Genomic DNA, 18134 nt, shown 5'->3' with positions numbered 1-18134 from the left:
TAAGACAAGCAGAAGTTGATGTGTTTTCAGTTAACTTGGAGGAATGAGATTTGCGAATTAAATTGAGGTTGACTGACAGATGGGTTTGATGCTAACTACAGGTTTTACTTGTTTGTGCTTCTAAATTCCTTGCTAAAGGAATAAAAATTACTATTAATTTTATGCACAAGCATCAGAGATCATTACTAATCAGATATTTTTCATTTTCTTTCAGCAGCAGAGATGGCTTAGTAGGACCCCGAGTTCTTAGTTTAGTTTTCGCACAGCTGGCTCATGAATCCATTTCTAGAGAGATTAGTATTACTTCCTGCCATATACAACTGTTATTTCCTGAAATGAACCAACTACTTGCTACTGTGCCCTAAAATTGGACCAGAAAAATTTCCCTTCCCCATTTAAATGACGTCTGAAGATAATGCTAACGTGCCAAAGCAGGGAAACACAAAGCTCAGGCCTTACATTCTGTTATTAACCAACCCTAGCATCACTTTTCTGGGAAGTAATACAAATAACAATAATCACTTATTGTGCACAGTGCTTTTCATCTTCAAAGTGCTTAACAAATATTTCCTGATAGTTAATCTGGAAAAAGTATGGTTTAAGGCCAGCTTTTGATAGCTTGTGTGACAAAGTTAATGTCATTTAAATGGAGTCTGTTGGTATTTAATAGGATAGTACAGTATTTTAGTTTAAACACCATTGTTCCATTAAAAGCCACTTATAGAAATTCAACCTTCCTTAAATTTATAGAGCACAGCTTTCCATTTGAAAAAAAGATTTATCTAAATACTTCATCCGAATTTAGTCTTCATAATTCTAACTAATTGCGTAACAGTCTTTTCACCCAGCTGTATAATGTAATTCGTCATGAGGAAATAAAATCTTCACTCTGCACTTGCAGGCAGTACCGCCTGTGAGCAGTAGATAGCACTCAAGATATTTCCATTTACTATGAGGACCCGAGTGAGACCAGACCCCTATTCCCGTACGAGCCTGGCACAAGGTAAACTCACACCTATATGGCTCATCCCTGCACAGGGTGCTCAATACAACAGCTTTGGTCAGCTCCATAAAGTGCTTCCTTACAGTTAGACCAATAACTGGACAAGTCACACACACAAATACATAATTTCTGTACCATAGAAAATATACTTTTTTTTTTAATATACTAAGCCTATGCATAGCAGCATTTAATGCATAGCAGCATTTAACTATTTTCCATCCAGGCTGCAAAGACATCTTTTAGATTTAAATTCTACCAGGAAAATCCTAACACATCTTATGCTGATCATTTTATAGTAAAAATAAAATCAAATGGTAGCATAATAGGTTGAAGAACACTAAAATACACACTTTAAAAAGAACTTTTTATGAAATTTTGACTCAGTGATTAACACTGTTTCCGCTTTTATCTGAATCTTTGAATCTGCTGCAAATAAACCCATTTTAGAGTTGTTGAGTTTATATGTATTTTCCTTTGCTATAGGTCAAACATCTTTTCTGAATCGAAATGAGAGAACACAATTTGTGGCTTGATCACATCCACATGATGTGTTTTTCAGGACACCTGGCAGCAGAGCTAGGAAAGGAACCAGTGGGGTGTAACAGCTAAATAACCACAGTCACTATCTGGTAAAATGGCTGCCCACCAGCGCAGTGAAAGGTCTTGCAAAGCTGTCTCCCCTGGCAAGGATTTTAGTGGTTGAAAATACAAAGGTAGTTAAAACACAACGTGAACACAGGCCTAGTAAGATGAGACAGGGAAACCAAGAATTAAGAGGAAACTAATCTGCAAATGAGATGCAGGGTTGGAAACTGATGCCACTAAGTTCACTTGAGTGGCAGAGAGCTTGTGTATCACATTCCACATGCATTGCCAACCAACAACCGCCCACACTGCTAGACTGGATGCAGGTATATCTGTTACGGTGCTGGTGCTCCAGCTCTAGGCACGTGTGCCAAAACATGGCTGCTTTCCGTCAGGTCCTGGCCTCCTGCTCTCAGAACCGTATCTCCCCTTTCAAGGCTACTGCATTACAAGGTGGTCTCTCCTGCAGCTTGACAGCACAGGAATGAAATTTTCAGGCTGCTTATGCCCATCTCAAAAGCAGGTTCACAATGTGTTTATTAATTTATGTTATTAAATGGATACAACCCCAGGGTGACTTCTTTGAACCTGGATCCTTCAGCCCTCGGGCTCCCAGCACACTTGGATGCTATTTACCAGGCGCAGTATGCCCCTTGTCTCCAGCAGCACCACTCTAACCCATTGCCCAGCACAGCTCAAGCCCCTCATGAGGAGCCCCCCTGAACTTGACACTGTACCTAGGACCACTCAAGGGCACAGACATGTGGTGCCCCCTGGCAGGCTGAGGGGTGCATTCGGACCCTGCGCCCCCTGTCCCACTATACCTCTGCCATCATAGCTGGGGAGAATAAACCTGTTGAGTTTCCCCACAAGGACCACAGAGTATGGGTGCCAGGGGTGGGAGAGCAGATCGACCCTTGGGAGACAGAACAATGATAGCAGTTTTCCTATAAAGCACAACTGGGAAAAGGCCACGTTAAGTCAAATTCTTCACCTGTCTCTCCTTTCGTACCAGAGCATGAGGCCAGCGGCAGGGCCAGGCAGCGACGGCTCCCTGAGGAGGGGGCTACAGCGGGGTTGCTTACCCCCGCACCCCGATAAATCTTGGCTCTAGGCCCGCAGGCCGCCCTGCGGGCGGTGGCTACAGGCGGAAGAGGGGCCGCCATGCCTTTAAACTTTCCGTGAGGGGCGCCCCGCCCGGGGCAATAGAGTTTCCTCAGCGCCCGGTGGGGATACTTCTTTCGTTCTGTATTCCCCGCTGCGGTTCGTCTCAACTTCAGTTTGGCCCGGCTGCTGCTTCTCCCCAGCAACACCATGGCAGGCAGCAGGGCGGCGGGCTCGGACTGCTGGCATTCTGTCGCGCCGCCGACCCGCGCTAGGCTGTGAGGGGTTCCCCCTCCGCCCCGCAGGGGGTGCCGCGGCCGCCCGGCTGGGCAGCGCCGCCGCCACTGCCGTCCCCCGCCTCCTTTTTTCCGCCTCCTGCCCGCTATGGCCGCCCGCGGAGCTCAGCGGCGTGGCAGTGCCGGGGTCTCGTCGCTGCCTGCCAGCGCCCCGTGAGGGGGGACAAGCGGGGCGGCGTGTCCCTGCGCTCAGCCCGGCCCCCCCGCTCCCCGCAGCGGAGATGTGCGAGACCCGTGCGAAGGGAGTCGCCTCTTAGACCGGCAGCCAGGATGGTGCACCTGCGGCCCCTGCCCCTCGTCGTCGTCCAGGGCGTCCTACAGCTCGTAAGTGTCCTTCCCCGCGGTCCCTCTCCGGTCCCCCGCTGCAGGACTTCGGGGGAAGTGGCTCCTTTCCCGCTTGTGTGAGCGGCTGATGCGGTCTACTCTGAAGGCAAAGGCAGAGCTGGCTTCGGGCAGCGCGCACCGCGCCCGCGGGCAGCCTTCCACAGCACGACACCTATTCTTATCTCTTTCTTTTAATATGTGTATATATACATATAAGTATTAAGTGCATCCGTGCTTTTCCAGGCGTTTGCCGCTCGGCGGGCTTGTTTGGGATGGTGGGGCACGCAGGTAAAGAGCGGCTCCGGGAGCCGGGATGCGCCGGTAGCCACCGTGGGGCTGACTGAGCACGGCGGGCGGGTAGGTGCCAAGTACCGCCCGGAACTGCCTGCTCCGGAAAAGTTTTCTGCTGGGCTCAGGTGTCTCTCTTCGTGGGGATGACATAACGGGCTGTGGAGGTCGAGTCACCCGAGCTTCGGAAGCTCCCCTGTTAGTTTCGGCTTGTTGCAGCGCGGGCATGGGGGGGCTGATAATTTTTACCCTGGACTGTAGCACACGCCTGTATTGTGCTACGTGTTCCTTTGCGTGCAGCGGGGGATTTGAGACTGACGTGGGGGTGAAATGTGAAGTTGGGACCCCCGAACTGTGTAGGGGAGGGAAGGACAGCGAGGTGCGAGTCTGGAGTCGGGAACGCGGAGGCCAGCTTCTCCCTGAGCCAGAAACTGCTGGGTTGTGGAGTGTCAGTGGTAGAAAAATGGTCCTAGTGCTCGTGGTAACGCGGTGGGAGAGGTTTAAAAAGAGGAAAACCTGTATTTGCAAACAGGCTCGGCAATCTTCACTTTAAGGAGTGTCTTTAAAATGTTAATTCGAAGTTATTCGGGGGCGGAGGGAAGTTTTGATTTCAGTCCCCTCCGATTCGTGCTGCAAAAGTTGTGCCTCTCTTTCCCGGCTGAAAGTATCTGAAACTTTGTCACTATAGTCAGTAGGGAGTGTGTAATAAACCTTGAAAGGATTAAACAGCCTCCTTAAGAACTGGAGTCTAATATTACAGTGTGAGTTGATTGATTAGTTTTTGAGGAAGCTTATGTCAAATTCTAATCCGGTTTCGGATTGTGCTTGTCGTGTAATGTTTTTTGCTCCAGCGCTTTATCACAGCAATGAAGTAGCGAGCTGCAGTCCTGCGATAAGGCACCCATTGCTTTCACACTCCTATCCTTTTGGACAATAAAAGGCTGTTTACACTCTCCACATTCTTGCAGCCCAGTAGCAACGCGCAAGGGTGAGAGATGGGAAAGCAGCAAATGGATTACGAAGTTGTTGAGCAAAAGGAACTAAATAAACCCTCTTTTCCTGGCACCTACAACCTCTCTCACACTCTCCTTTTTACTTATTTTAAACATATCAAAGGGATTGATTGAATCCATCAACAGGAATCGGGTTTGTTACATGATGTTTTATTGATGATGTTGGGAAGCTGCTTGCTGTGGTTTTACACACCTTGAGTGAAGGCAGACCAAAGAAGCAAAGTTGCTGTCTTGAGTTAAAATAGTCATGCATAGTTAGTCCAGTTTTTCAGGTGGAGGTGGCACTCAGCTCTCTCGGGTATTCCTGTTTTCTGTGTTCCTTGTATACAAACTGGTAAAGTTTTAGAGTCAATCAGTTTTATGGCTTATATAAATTAGTTGAAATTATAAATTAAGGCAATGTGAGAATGGGTAGAATTTTGGAAGTATTTTAGGTATACCTTTTAGTAATAGTATTAAAAACTTGAGTAAATGCATTTTGGCATACTATTATCAAGGTACCTGGTTAACATCTGGTTAAAGTTACAGCTCATTAGAAACGGAGTTGAGAAATAACTTGGTGCTGGTGGTAACATTGAATACAAGTCTCTGTGCTAGTCATTGTTCTCTGGCCAGTATTTGGAAGGACTGGTGACTTCCTGGAATCTAATTAGCAGTTTTAGCAGGCAGGCATTGGTGGTACTAAATCTCAATTAATTTTTTGTTTTGGTTTGTTTTGCTTGTTTGGTTGTTTTGCATTTTTTTTTTTTTTTGTTTAACTGAAGACTGAAGTTGTTAAAATTAAGACAACACTAAAGGCTCAGCATTTCAGCGAAGAGAGAAAACAAGCATGGGTTTCAGTGTTGCTGTGCAGAAATCGAGCCCTTCCTGATAGCGCAATCTTAAGTTTTTATGAAACTGGAGATTTTGGAATGCAAAATGCTTTGGCACCGTATTTTAGTGAAGGTGGAGGTACTTGTGTTTTGGTTTTTGTGTGTGTGGTGCTTTTTTTGTTTGTTTGTTTTTTTTATTAGATTTAACTTCAAATGTGTGCTTGGCTTTCAAATACCGAAGTGTACTATCTGCTTTCCTGTTTCTTAAAGATGCATAAATGCTGGATACAACCCATGTGAAACTTAACAAATTTGAGGAGATGCTGGGAGTTATGTCAGGCAATCTCACTAAATTTCAGAATTCAGTGTTAGTTAGATGATTGTTTATGTGCTGTATCTAATACTGACCAATCAGAAGTTCACGTTTAGTACTTAACAGAGTGTGGAAGTATTTCTGTAGCATGTTCCTCGATTATTATTTTGATTAACAGGTGGTGTACCAGTATACATGCAGCATAAGTGCATACACATTTCTTACACTACTCTGCATATTTGCATATATTAAACAATAAGAAAACTCGCTGTTGAGTCAGGTTAAGGTGCTAAATTGCTTCTGTAAAAATGCATTAATGTTCAAAGTCATGTTTACATTATATTGTCAACATAGATAGAAACAATAATCTACAATGCATAGGCAGTACTAGTCTGGGCTGTTAGTGATAAGAAGTCCAAAAATTGTTGTATTGTGTCATCACTAGTAGGTACTGCTGCTTTGCTATTATTCTTAGGTAAGCTTTTTCAATTGTCACATAATGCTGAATATCTTGTTACTTGGCTCATTATAAATAATGGAGTTCAGCATGTTGGGAATTGAAAAAACTGAAGTATTAGGATTATACGGTTTATAATATGCCTGCTAGTGTTTAAGTTAGCTTTATGTGCCTTAAAGGGAGGGGGACTTCTGCTACTTCTGTGGGAATATTACTTGTCCTTTTAAATAAATCTTGGTTTAAAAAAAAAAAAACAAAACCAAACCAAAATGCCCAAACAAAACAAAAACAACCAAAACCCATAACAGAAAAAGGCCTCCGCTGTCAGTATCCATTATTTTCTTTTCATGCTATTAATTTGCACCTTTTAAAATGTCACATTTCATAACATTGTTTAAAATAGTTCATATGGGATCTTCAAAATGTATAGAATTTCTCCCTCTCAGAAAGAAGGGGGCTGGGGGGAAAGATCTGTTTATTGGGTTTCAGTCAAGAAGCTGAATTTGCTTTTGCTAGGTACAGCTACTGTAGCTGCTGCTTTCCCTTTGTCTTGGCAAGGTACAGTTACAGACGCACACAGAAAGAGCCTGTGGTTATGTAGGATAACCAGGCACCTTAACTGTCAGTTTATTTTTGCATCTTTGCAATCTGAAATTGAGGCGCATTTTCTTGCGCCTACAGTTGTATCAGCATTCCCACCAAGAAGCTCTTTTCAAATGTTATCGATTAGGCAGAGTTGTCACCATGTTAGAAAACCAGGAATCAGTTCTTTTACAAACCCTTAAAAAACAGTTATTTTTTTCTCCCAGTAGTGTTTCTATAGATGACAGATAACTGGGGGGGACATGGAGGGACTAAAACCCAAACAAACTATGTTATTTTAAGATTTTTCTCCACCAAGACTGGGGTATAGCATTTGACATGAGTGAAGTTCCATGACAGATTTGTTTGTTGTGGACTTTTCAAGAGCTGAAATTTTTAACACAATTTGTCACACAAGCCAAAATTTTTAGAGGGTTTTTGTTTTGGTTGGTTTCTTTAACAGAATTTGAGGTTCTTAACAACTTGAGCTGAAAAGAATATTCATAACTTGCTACAGTATATGACATTGCTTCATAAGCAGAAATAGCTTGAAAACTGAGATAAAGCTGTATTTCCATATAAAACACGTATAGCATGCGAGGCATAGAAACACAGAGGTATATTCCTCCTGGCTACTTTACCTTTGTCTCCATAGCCTTGTAAATGTGGTCTGTGTAACATGCCCTTGCAGTGAGAATCAGAAATAGGCACCGTGCAAAACTCTCAACTCTGTTTTGGAAAGGTAAATGCTTCCCTCTAGTCATCTTGAAGCATGCAGATGAAATTCCATCCCCCTTAATTCCAGGGGGAACTTTGACATGAAATATATTGGGCCCAAGATTTCATTTGGTTTATTTTGGTATTTTTCTAGGTGCTGTAGGCATTGTAAACCCACATCTTGTTCTAGAAAAATAAAGTAATATAAGTATCCCAAGGAATGCAGGCAGTTTGAAGTTGACAGCTCAACAAACACTGGTTTCAGCAGTTCAAGAATTTATTATCCTAAATAAGGAGTTATGTCTTAAGGTGGATGAGGCTAGGTGTAGTTTACATAGGGGCTCACATGCAACTCAGCTTGTCCTTACATCATATCTTTTGACCTAATTCTGTGGAATCACTGACTGATACTTTTCCGTTTATTTGTAGCTTGACTGGGGGCATAGAAAGGTTATAGACCCCATTTAAAATTTGTACAGCAAGTCTGTTTGACTCATGTCCAGTAGACCACAAAGTACCCCAGGCTTCCTTAGCACAGAGCGCATAAAACTCAAGTCTCACTTTTTCCATTTGTAACATGGAAGGTATTTTTCTACCATTGTAAAGCACATTGGAAGCTACATGTTAGAGATCATCTGTAGATACTTCTTTTTACTGGTAGTGCAGTGTAAATGATGGGGAAGTGAAACGGAAAGATGGATGGAGCCCAAAACTAGATTGGAGTGCACTGATTGGTCCCAGCTTTCTGTTTTGCATTTTCAGCCTTGGTTTCTGCAAGAAGGGGATTTGGGTATGTGAGTTGAAAGAGGGCAGCAGAAACCACTCGCTGATCAGGACATTCACGACATCAGAGAAGTAAAGCTCTGCTCTAGGTGCCCCAAATTCCTCCTATGCTGTTAAAAATCAACACTTCAAGGTCAAAAACATATGAGGAGAAGCAAGAGCTACTTGGCATGGCATGGAAAATAAGCAATGAGCAGTAACCCTCACCAGTAGTAGCTGGCAGTAACCAGCGCTTAGCCTGTGATTAGTGTGTGAGGTGTTAAGCTGTGTTTGGCTCAAGTATGGAATAAAACGTGGCAATTCTTGATAAATAGCTGCAATAAGGAAAGATCAGTGCTAGTCTATGCTTAATGGTTTTAAGAAAAAAGCTATAATTCCATATGTTTAGGTTCCATCCTCTGGGTTAAATCTTCATCAGAAAGACCAGAACTGTTCTGATGCTTAAGGAAGCTTTGAGTCTTTCACCACATATTTGTCAATATATCAAAACCAAATGCAAGGAAAAGGGAAGAATTTTTGCCTTTATCACAAAATTGCTGTGGTAAGTGACTATTTAAAAGCATGTGTACTTCAAGAGACAGTGCATTTGCTCTGTTAATCTGCCTTCTAGTCCTGATTTTTGCCCACGTTTAACTACTTCACTGTACCCATTGTAAAACAGAAATACTGGCCTTGAAATTTTTACTAGCTCAAATCTGGCAGAACTGGAAAAAAAGAGAAGTAGTTCATTTTCACATAACTTATAAATTCATCTTGAATTTGATTTCCAAACATCCTGCTCTAAGGCAGCTTTGGCCTTTCACTTCAAATCTTAAGTATGCTTGCGCATGTTTCCTCAACTCCATTCATTGTTACCATTCTCTTTTCATTCCCTCAATTTCCCACCATGTTTGTGGTTTTAGTTAATGACGTTTGTTTAATTAAAGAAGATGATGGGTGAACCTGCTGGGTAGGTTTCACACTCTTAAGAGTCCCTTTTCCCCAGTATAGTACTTTCAGACTTGTGAGTTTACTCTGATACTCTTATCTATATTCATCCTGTTTATTGGCTGTTTCCTTGTTTATACTTCACATGCTGTTACTGTATTGTTGTAGCACTGAAAATGTGCTAAGGTATGTGCAGTGTCATGCAACATCATTGTGCCTGCGAGTGGCGTCATACACTGAGGATACTCCTTGAGTAAAATGAAACAATGGAGGACCCTCAGCCTCTCCTGGCTGCAGTCCAGGAGACCATGTGTTGCAGTGGGACTCCTCCCAGCATGGAGTATGGACTGGAGCTCTAATGTTCACCTGCTCCCAAGCTCTGCATACCAGCCACTTGGGATAATGGAAAAGCTCTGGGTCCTGTGCAGAAATATGAGAGATGTCAGCACTCTGCCAGATGAGCAAGAGATGAAACAGAGGGTGGATGAGTTTCTGGATGAATCTCACACAAAACCTAAGAGGTCTGTAGGTCAAGACTTTGAAAACAGTGTTCATTTGTTTCCTTTAGGGAATTTCCTTGTGGGTTGGTGTCCTTTGTCAGCTATAAGCTCCATCTCAGTTAACAAAGAGGTTCAAGGAAACAAATTAAGAGTGAGGAGGAAATAAAGGGCTGTGAAGATGGGTCCACAGTTAAGACTAAGTAAGTAGTTTTGTCCTTGCAACAGGGATTTCATTGCTGGTATGATGCTCTACTCTCTCTGGAATGGCAGCGCTACTGTAAATAGAGAATTTGAACGACTTGGCTGTAATTTCAGGTAGAAGTAAAGAGCTGTAAGAGCTGTAGTTCTTGAGACAGGTTTTCTCATTGTTCCAAATGATTGGTAGTAATAGAAGCTATTATTAGCAGGAAAGTGAAAATGAAAGAATAGGGAGAAATAAAAATCTAAGAATCTAGTATTTCTAAAATCAGTTTTTATGTGCACTGGGACCAATTATGGTTATTGTGTCATTACCGTGCAGAGTTGAGGCTACTTCAAATGTCCTAATTCTGATTTTCCAGATCCAGCATGTTTGGTTTGTTTATGGTAAGTTGAGAATTCCTGACTTTGTACTTCTTTTTGGTGATGACCAGGTATTTCTAATACCATGCATCACCAGTGTAATGCACAAGCTTAATTTCATCTTGCTGTCCTCATTATCTTGGAAAATAAAGTACTGTGCATAAAAATGCTTCTATATTCTGTTATTATGTAGATTTAAGGGGTTTTTATGGTTCTGATGGAGAAGGAGCTGCCTGTGCTTGAGCCTGACCTGAGGAAAAAGAAGAACTTGAAGCTTGCTGTGGGAATAAGAGGTGAATATGAGAGGGCGGTAGATGGTGGAAATAAAACAGCCCAGTGTGCAGGTGGAATGAGCCTGAGCAGCTACTGCAGGAGAGGGACAGACAGACCAACAGTGACAGGGAATATTCCTACAGTTACACCAGGTTGTGCATGTGAGAGGCTGTGGTGGATTCTTTCTGCTGGAGAGAATTTCCTTGTAGAAAATCCATCTTCCTTCCTCTCATCCCACTGGAGACAATTTGAAAGTGGGATTTTTTTCAACAAGTTCCTTTGAGGAGGAAAGCATAAAATGCCTTCTTGAATATCTTTACAGTATATTTTAAGATATTTTCAGGACAAAGTGTAATAAGATATTTATTTCATATACTACAGGATGAAGCTTGCATTATGAGGCTGTGGTCTACATGGGCACATAGAAACTCTAGTGTATTCCCTTTGTTCATAGAGTTCAATCCGGTCTGGAAGTCAAATAAGGTAGCACAAGTCCGTGCCACTAAATCTTTTTAAGATTGGCAAAATTTAAACCTAAATATATTTAAACAGCCTCCAGATTTATATGCAGGAGAAGCTGTACAACTGCTCATTGTAGGCCATGTAGATGTGTATTCACATGTGCCAGGAACTGTGTATTGCATGTGCAAAACTAAACTTATTTCACAGATTTTGGTGTTTAATTTTGGGATAATTACAGAATCCTCCTCTTGTACTTTATTCTGTAGTGGATTCTTAAAAAGTTCTTTTAGTTTGGATCCTACTTGGTTTAAAAGCGAATAAAAATCTCTCTAAGATAATTCAGAACTAATAAAGAAGTTGGGAAGCAATATCTTGAGTTAAAGGTGCTACTAAATTTGATATTAATTGGTCAGTGACTGGGATGTTTTCAGAGTGACATAATATGGAGCAAGGGAGGAGTGAAGCCCAAGTCCTTCAGTTTCTTGAGCAGCAATGTGCAGGGGAGAAGCCTAAAGCCCATGTTGTTTTCCACTCATTAAACTAACAAAATGGTAATCAGCTTTGTGGAAAGATGTGTAGTAGATAATGTTACTCCTGTTGCTGTGGCGCCACTGAAGAGTTGTCAGGTGTGTTAGCCTGGACCACGTTAAATGAGATGATTGAAACATTTCTATGTGACAATCACTGAATTACACCTTGCTTCCCTTTAAAACAGATTAAATTTTGTCCATTGCTAATTTCAATTCTGTCACCATTCAAGGCAAGGAAAAGTCTTGTGTCAAACTTCTTCCTGGGTTGGGACAAATCCTGCGATGCAACTGCAGTTGTATGCCAGATTCTCCTCTATCCCTCTTTTGAACTAGCCATTGACTTAGTCTTTCAGTACTGGAAACATCAATTTTTTAGTTAATTTTGAAACAAACTGCACTGTCTTCTGTGCTGAATGACAAATCCACAAGTCATCTTTGCTTTCCCCTGGCTTGAGTCTCCTCTCTCCTGTAAGGAAGTTTCTGGCCCTCCAGGGAGCTTTTCTAAGCTGCAGTCTGCCATGATCTGCCTGCTTGCCACCTCTTTTTCTCTGTCCCTCCCTGACCCATCTTCCTGAAGTTTTTCCAAGCAAAGGCTCCTCAGTTCCTCTGGGAAAAGCAGCAGCTTACTTGCTTGCTTCTCCTCCTGGAGATGCTCACATAATCCAAAGTACAGTAGCCAGGAGCAAGTAAAAAGATTTTCTTTCTAGTGTCCAGATTTATTTAGTTGGGGTTTTTGTTTGGTTGGTTGGTTTGATTCTTTTTTTTTTGTTTGTTTGTTTTTGTTTTGTTTATATTTTAAAACAAAATGCACTGTATTTGTACAGGAAACAAATCTGGGATAAATAGTTCCAGAATCTGTTAGTGATCGTAAGTTCACCCCTTGCTGACAGGTACCTGTCCAAGCTCTCTAGTAGCAGGTCATTTCAAAGGCTTTATCAGCTTTGAGTCCTAGGTTATATGACATACTTCTAGAGCGTTTCTATTTAAAGTTGTCCAGTTTCAACTCATTTGTAACACAGCAAAATCTGAGTGAATAGCCATTATTATAGCAAAAGGCTAGAACATGATGTGGGGACTGTCATACTTAGTATTTTTAAGAAGCAAGTTTTACAGAACTGCGGAATCTATAGACAGTGCACTAGTTCTCTATAAACCATGTATTTCCCTTCTGACACCCTCCCCCTATCAAGGTCTTGCTGTGGCAGTGAGCTCAGGTGTGTAAAATTTAGATCAAGACGAAGAAATACAACAAGCTGTGCTTTTACCACATTAGCATTCTTGGGCCACAGAAGGGTCTTTTGTTTTTATGTTTTCCCTCCTTTCCCCTAGAGCCCCAAATCCCATATTTCTTTTCCTGCAGCAGTTCTGGTGAAACCACTGCTGATGTTTTTCCTTAAAGTTCTAAAAAAGTGGTGGAGTCATTCTCATCCAGCTCGCTCTTCAAGCCTCCTTTCATCTCAGTAGGTCTGTATCCAGTCCTGGCACATAACTGAAGCTAGCATAAAATAATACCAAGGTAGTTGAGTGTCTGACAGGAGAATAAATTCATTGCTGAGTTAGAATCTATTTGATTTAAAGTAAATGAAATGCCTGTAAATGTAAGAATGCGAAAACTTGACATACCTCATACTTGGATCCATTTTATGGTGTTCACCCCATAATCCTTTTATTCAGATATGCATCATCTGTGTATTATCAGCAGTGGACAGCCTAGCGTTGCTGTGACTAGGGAATTCAGACTCCTCATTCTGTTTAACAAAACCTTTTTATGGCTGTTGGATAGGATCTGTTACTCTGCTAGCTTGGATTGAAGGTTCAGTGTCGCTGTTTTTTATACTTAATGTTGAACACTGGGGGAAAGGAATGGATTTAAAATTGCTAACTTTGTATTTATGATGACTTTCTGCAGAGATTTACCTTCTGGTGAGTTTGCAGTGTTCTTTCAGTGAACAGCGCAGCTATATTTTTGGTGGGATAACAGGATTAATATGTTGAAAAATACAAATTTAATAGGTGTTGTATCTTTCTTGTGTTTTGATGGATTGCACTGTCTTGTCCAGTTCAGATTAACTACTAGACATAGTTTGTAATTGATGTCCGTAAAGCTGGTAACTGTGAAGGAGATTAAAGTGTATGTTCTATTTAGATATTAAAACTGTAGTCCTCACAACACAAACCAGTAGTCACTTAAGTGCCTTGTCTATACCAGTGATACTAATCTCCTGTGCATTGAGGGAATATAGAGGTAAACTTGCCTGTGAGCAGGTATTAGTAAAACCTGTTCTACTATGAGTATGTGCCCTATGCCCCAATTTCTGTCTTACCCACTGCAGTTATTTAATTGAAATCTAATTATCCTTGAGATCACCAGATCTGTCATATCCAATTGAACTGCACAGAATGTTTGAACAGTTACTTGAGTAGTACTGACATACAGCTGACAGACAGCATCACCATAGGAAGCCTGATTTTCTTAGGAAAAGGGTTAAAATAATATTTGAAACAGAAATGAGTCTGAAAGCTAAAACACATCTGCATCCCAATCAGAAGTTCACCAGGACCTCCTGGGGTAATGCCATTTCAGGGTTTTGGTGATTGTTGTATCAAACTGTAGAGGCTATAAAGGAGATCTGAATCTTTACTTACTGTGTAATTCATTTAGTTCAGGCTCCTCTTCAAAATATTCAACTGGAAAAGTTGTAGTAATCACTATTAGTGGGGCAAGAAAACCTACACAAATGTCTTTTGGGGTTTGGCTTGGTTTATTTTTTGTGGGTTTGTTTGGGTTTTGTTCTTTTGGTTTTGTTTGTTTGGTTTGGGGTTTTTTTGATTGTGTTTGGGTTTTTTATTTCTAATTTCTTCAGTTTGAGATTAACGGCTAAATATGTTCAGGATTTTTCCTGTGGTTCTGGAAAATTCAAAATCATTAAAATTTTAGTACAGAAGTGATTTATATCACAGCTTCGAATTAAACACCTGCAGTTTGCATATGGTGCCCGAGAATGATGTTAAGCAAGCTCCCCACACAGAAGGAGGGAAGATAACTAGCAAGGTCCTGAGAAGAAAGGAGCTTAATGTGCAACCGTTTTAGAAACTTCAGAGCCTTCCTCTGGGTTGCAAGATGCCTTCTTTCACTTAGACTCATGGGCTTTTTAAGGAAAACAGGTTAGCCTAAGGTCGCACAGCTTTTAATAGGCAATAATAATATCTCCATTCTCTCTGTGCAAATAAGTCGGCACTTATCCCCTAGTTAGGGATAGGGTGCATCTCTCAAGACGGTATCATATTTATCAAGATGAGTGTTGGACAGGAGGGTGCTCAGTCCTCATCCCCAAAGGGACTGAAAGCTGCTTGGATCAACCTTTTTGGAGGAAGAGAGAGATTAAGTACAAAATTGGTTTGGGTTTTGGTGTGATTTTTTTTTGTTTGTTTGTTTGTTTTTTGGGGGGAGGGGCGTGGGGTTTTTGTTTGTTTCATTGGTTGGTTTGGCTTTGTTGGTTTGGGTTTTTATGTGTGGGGTTTGTTTTTTTTCTTTTTTTTTGGGGGGGGGGTGTGTTTGGTTTTTTGGTTGGTTTTTTTTTTTTGGCAGGAGGTGGGATAGGTATGTTTAAATTTAGTGAAAGCAGGAAACTGACACTCTTGTGCACCTACCAGAAGATGTACTTGTTCCCGTAAGGATACACGAGACTAAAAAAAACCCTAAAAACTAAACTAAACTAGAAAGTGGTGGAGGGATCATTGCAAGCATTTATTCTTCTTCTTGTGACCTTAGTCAAAGGTGTGTGAAAACCACATCCTAGATAAGATCCTCAACAAAAAGTATTGAAGGAATGTCTAGATTTATATCCTGAGAGAGCCATACATGGATTAGGATCTCATGTGCTCAGAGAGGCGTGCTCAGAGAGGCATGCTCCAAAACAAACTAAAGGCAGTTTGCCTCTTTACAATGTAAGGGCTGTTTGAGTCATGTGTCTTACAGTATGGTTTTAGAGGTTATTGACTTAGCACCTAAGCGTCTGTTATGAACCTGTGGAAAAATTATACTTTATGTGTCTCAAGCTCTCCCTGTTCTTTTGTTGTTTTTTTTTTTTTTTTTTTTTTGGCAGATGGATACTGGGAAAAGCTACCCTATCTTCCTGTGATGTAGTGTTGCTCATCCTGAGCATTTCCTAGTATTCTTCCTTAGGTTCCCATTATAATCCCTAGGAAGTTTCACAGCTGACAGTATCATATTGTTTAGTAAGTTTTTCCTATTATACACAAAGCTTTCTTAATTCCTTCCTGTTATGCATACCTATCTTCTTTTCTATCACTCATGAAACACTTTGCTTTAGGCTGTCTTATTTGCCTGTTCCTGGGGACCTTTTGCTCAAAGAACTATAATGTCAGCATTGTGAGTCAAGGCATGTTTTGCTTCTTTTTCTACTGGTCGTGCATGTTTGGAGTAGCTTGCATCCACTGCCATTCCTGACACCCCCTTCCCCTCCATCCCCCTATTGGTTTTCACAGACCATCTTAATGAACAGATATTCACAGTGGAGACCCATATAATTAGGGTTAAAACATACCAACTAAGCATAGAGGTCTCTTGTAGAATTTGGCAATTTTGCATATGAAGAAAATGAACTAGATTCAGTAGACACATACTATATTCTGAATAATTATCTTGGGAGTATTTTTTTCTACTTAAAATTGCAATGATTTCACTACCAAATCTTTTTATACATCTCTGGGCAGCTTATCTAGGCAGCTTGGTTTTTTTTTAATGGACATCAGCAGTCAGCCCCTGAGGATGCAACTATGTGCATCCTCATGTGTGTTCTGAAGGTGTCAACTACATGACTATATTAGCACTATGCACAAGTTAATGAGTACAACACTGAAAAGATGAGTACAGTTAAAAGGTTTTGATCAGCTCAGAAGCTCAGACAGAACATTCTTATATGTAGCTAGAAACATTACCAATCTCTCTGACATATTACTTCCATTACAAGCTCTTTAGGAGTACCTTCTGCTTTGCGTACAGAGCTGAACACACATCAGTGCCCTGAGTAAATACAGTAGTGGCTGTAGAGAAAAATAGCAGCAATTACACATAAACAGATTGTATACCAAAATATTTTGCTCAGTTTCTAATTTCTGATTAAAGAAAAATATCCCAAGTGACATGTTTCTTTGCAAACAGTGATGACCTTTTTCGCCGTCAGTGTGTAAGAAAAGCTGCTGTTGAAAAATGCTATTCCATGTTCTGTTGCTATAAACCTGATACTGCTTCAGATTTCTTATTCCTGAAAGAAATGCATTTAGAGTAGTGTGTAAAATAGTGCTTTTACCTGGAACCACCACCTTCTTCTCATTCCAGTCATCACCTTTAATAGATAAATTTTCCCTTAAGAGCTAGACAAGGTGCTGTTTTTTCATGCAGTAGCCAGAAATAAGAACAATAAACATGTGGGAGAAATTCATCAGTTTGGTTAGAAACATCAAGGTGCATGCCTATCTGAAGTACAGACAAATCGGTTCAGAAAAGGCTCCAAGTATAGAATTATTGACCCTGGAGGATAAGATACAGAATAACCTTCCTAGGCTCTACTTTGTCCATTTTTAGAAGTGTTTGCAAGGTGAGTAGTGTAACAGTCTCCTCATGAGCAAAATTTAGCAGTAGCTGCATCAGAGCTTTTCCTAATTTTCTTTTCCTTTTTTATAAATTACCCTGCTGTAAAAGTATATTAATGTTCTATTAATTTACTTAATGTTCTGTAAGAGTATAAATAAGTACAACTGATTGATGTAACTCCTAAAAAGAGAGACACATTTATGTACTTCCGATCTAGTGGTTCATTTTCTGATTGTGTTCTCAATTGCGGTGACATACCATAGAGTTAAGCCCTCCCTATGGTCTGTCACATTCCTGGAAGCGATTAGGGGTCTGCAGTACTACATCCATGTGTAAGGTGAAAGATCAAGTCAGTAGATCACAATTAGTCTTTATTTTTATTTTTTCTTTAATCTTTGTAAATAAAAATACAATCCTTTAAAGTTAAATTCAACATAAGTTCTTCTTTTGCATAATGCTAACCATATGTCTGCACTGAAATATCTTTAAGTCTATCAGGCAAAAAAACCCCAAACCTGTTTTCTTAATGTTTTTGAGCCACTTATTCAGGAAGTGTGCTGTTTTCCAGACAAATCAAATAGGAATCAGTCCGTGTCTAGCTATATTACCAAGCAAAGAAGAACATCTTGTCCTATGGCACAATCAGTGGGAAGGTAGCAGGTGAAAGCTGTCCTTTAAGTCTACTACACAACATAAATATGACTTTTGTTTCAAGGAATATGTACCTTTGAAACAAGGAAACAATATTGCCAAATTCATTTATATGCTTCCATTCAAAGTCTGTAATTCAGATAACTTTGAGTCATCATGTTTAAAAAATAAAGCTTCTAGGAAATATTATTTCAAGTGGATCATATAGAGCATTTTAGCACAAGCATTTCTGTGAAGGAAAAACAGTGCACTGGAACAGTAAGAGAAGGGTGGTGATAGTGCCTTTTTGGATACCCATGCTTGTTTAACCTGGTGAAGGAAGTCCACCCTCAGTGA

At 40.8% G+C, this 18134-nt stretch overlaps 1 protein-coding gene across 1 annotated transcript in view; it reads left to right on the top strand.

Annotated features, from left to right (window-relative positions):
- Positions 1 to 2895: 2895 nt before the first annotated feature.
- NXPH2 (neurexophilin 2) overlaps positions 2896 to 18134 on the top strand; it is a 38161-nt gene continuing 22922 nt past the window's right edge. The window contains exon 1 of the mRNA XM_061354340.1: positions 2896 to 3312. Coding sequence (XP_061210324.1) covers positions 3259 to 3312 — 54 coding nt within the window. The 5' untranslated portion in view covers positions 2896 to 3258. The remainder of the gene's footprint in view (positions 3313 to 18134) is intronic.

This window comes from Neopsephotus bourkii, unplaced genomic scaffold (assembly GCF_033783945.1).
Source record: "Neopsephotus bourkii isolate Nb327-2 ecotype Australia unplaced genomic scaffold, CSIRO-AGI_Nbou_v1 NB_730, whole genome shotgun sequence".
In the NCBI taxonomy this organism is placed as follows: domain Eukaryota; kingdom Metazoa; phylum Chordata; class Aves; order Psittaciformes; family Psittacidae; genus Neopsephotus; species Neopsephotus bourkii.
Note: the sequence above shows the minus strand (reverse complement) of the source record. Positions and strands in the feature narration are given on the sequence as shown.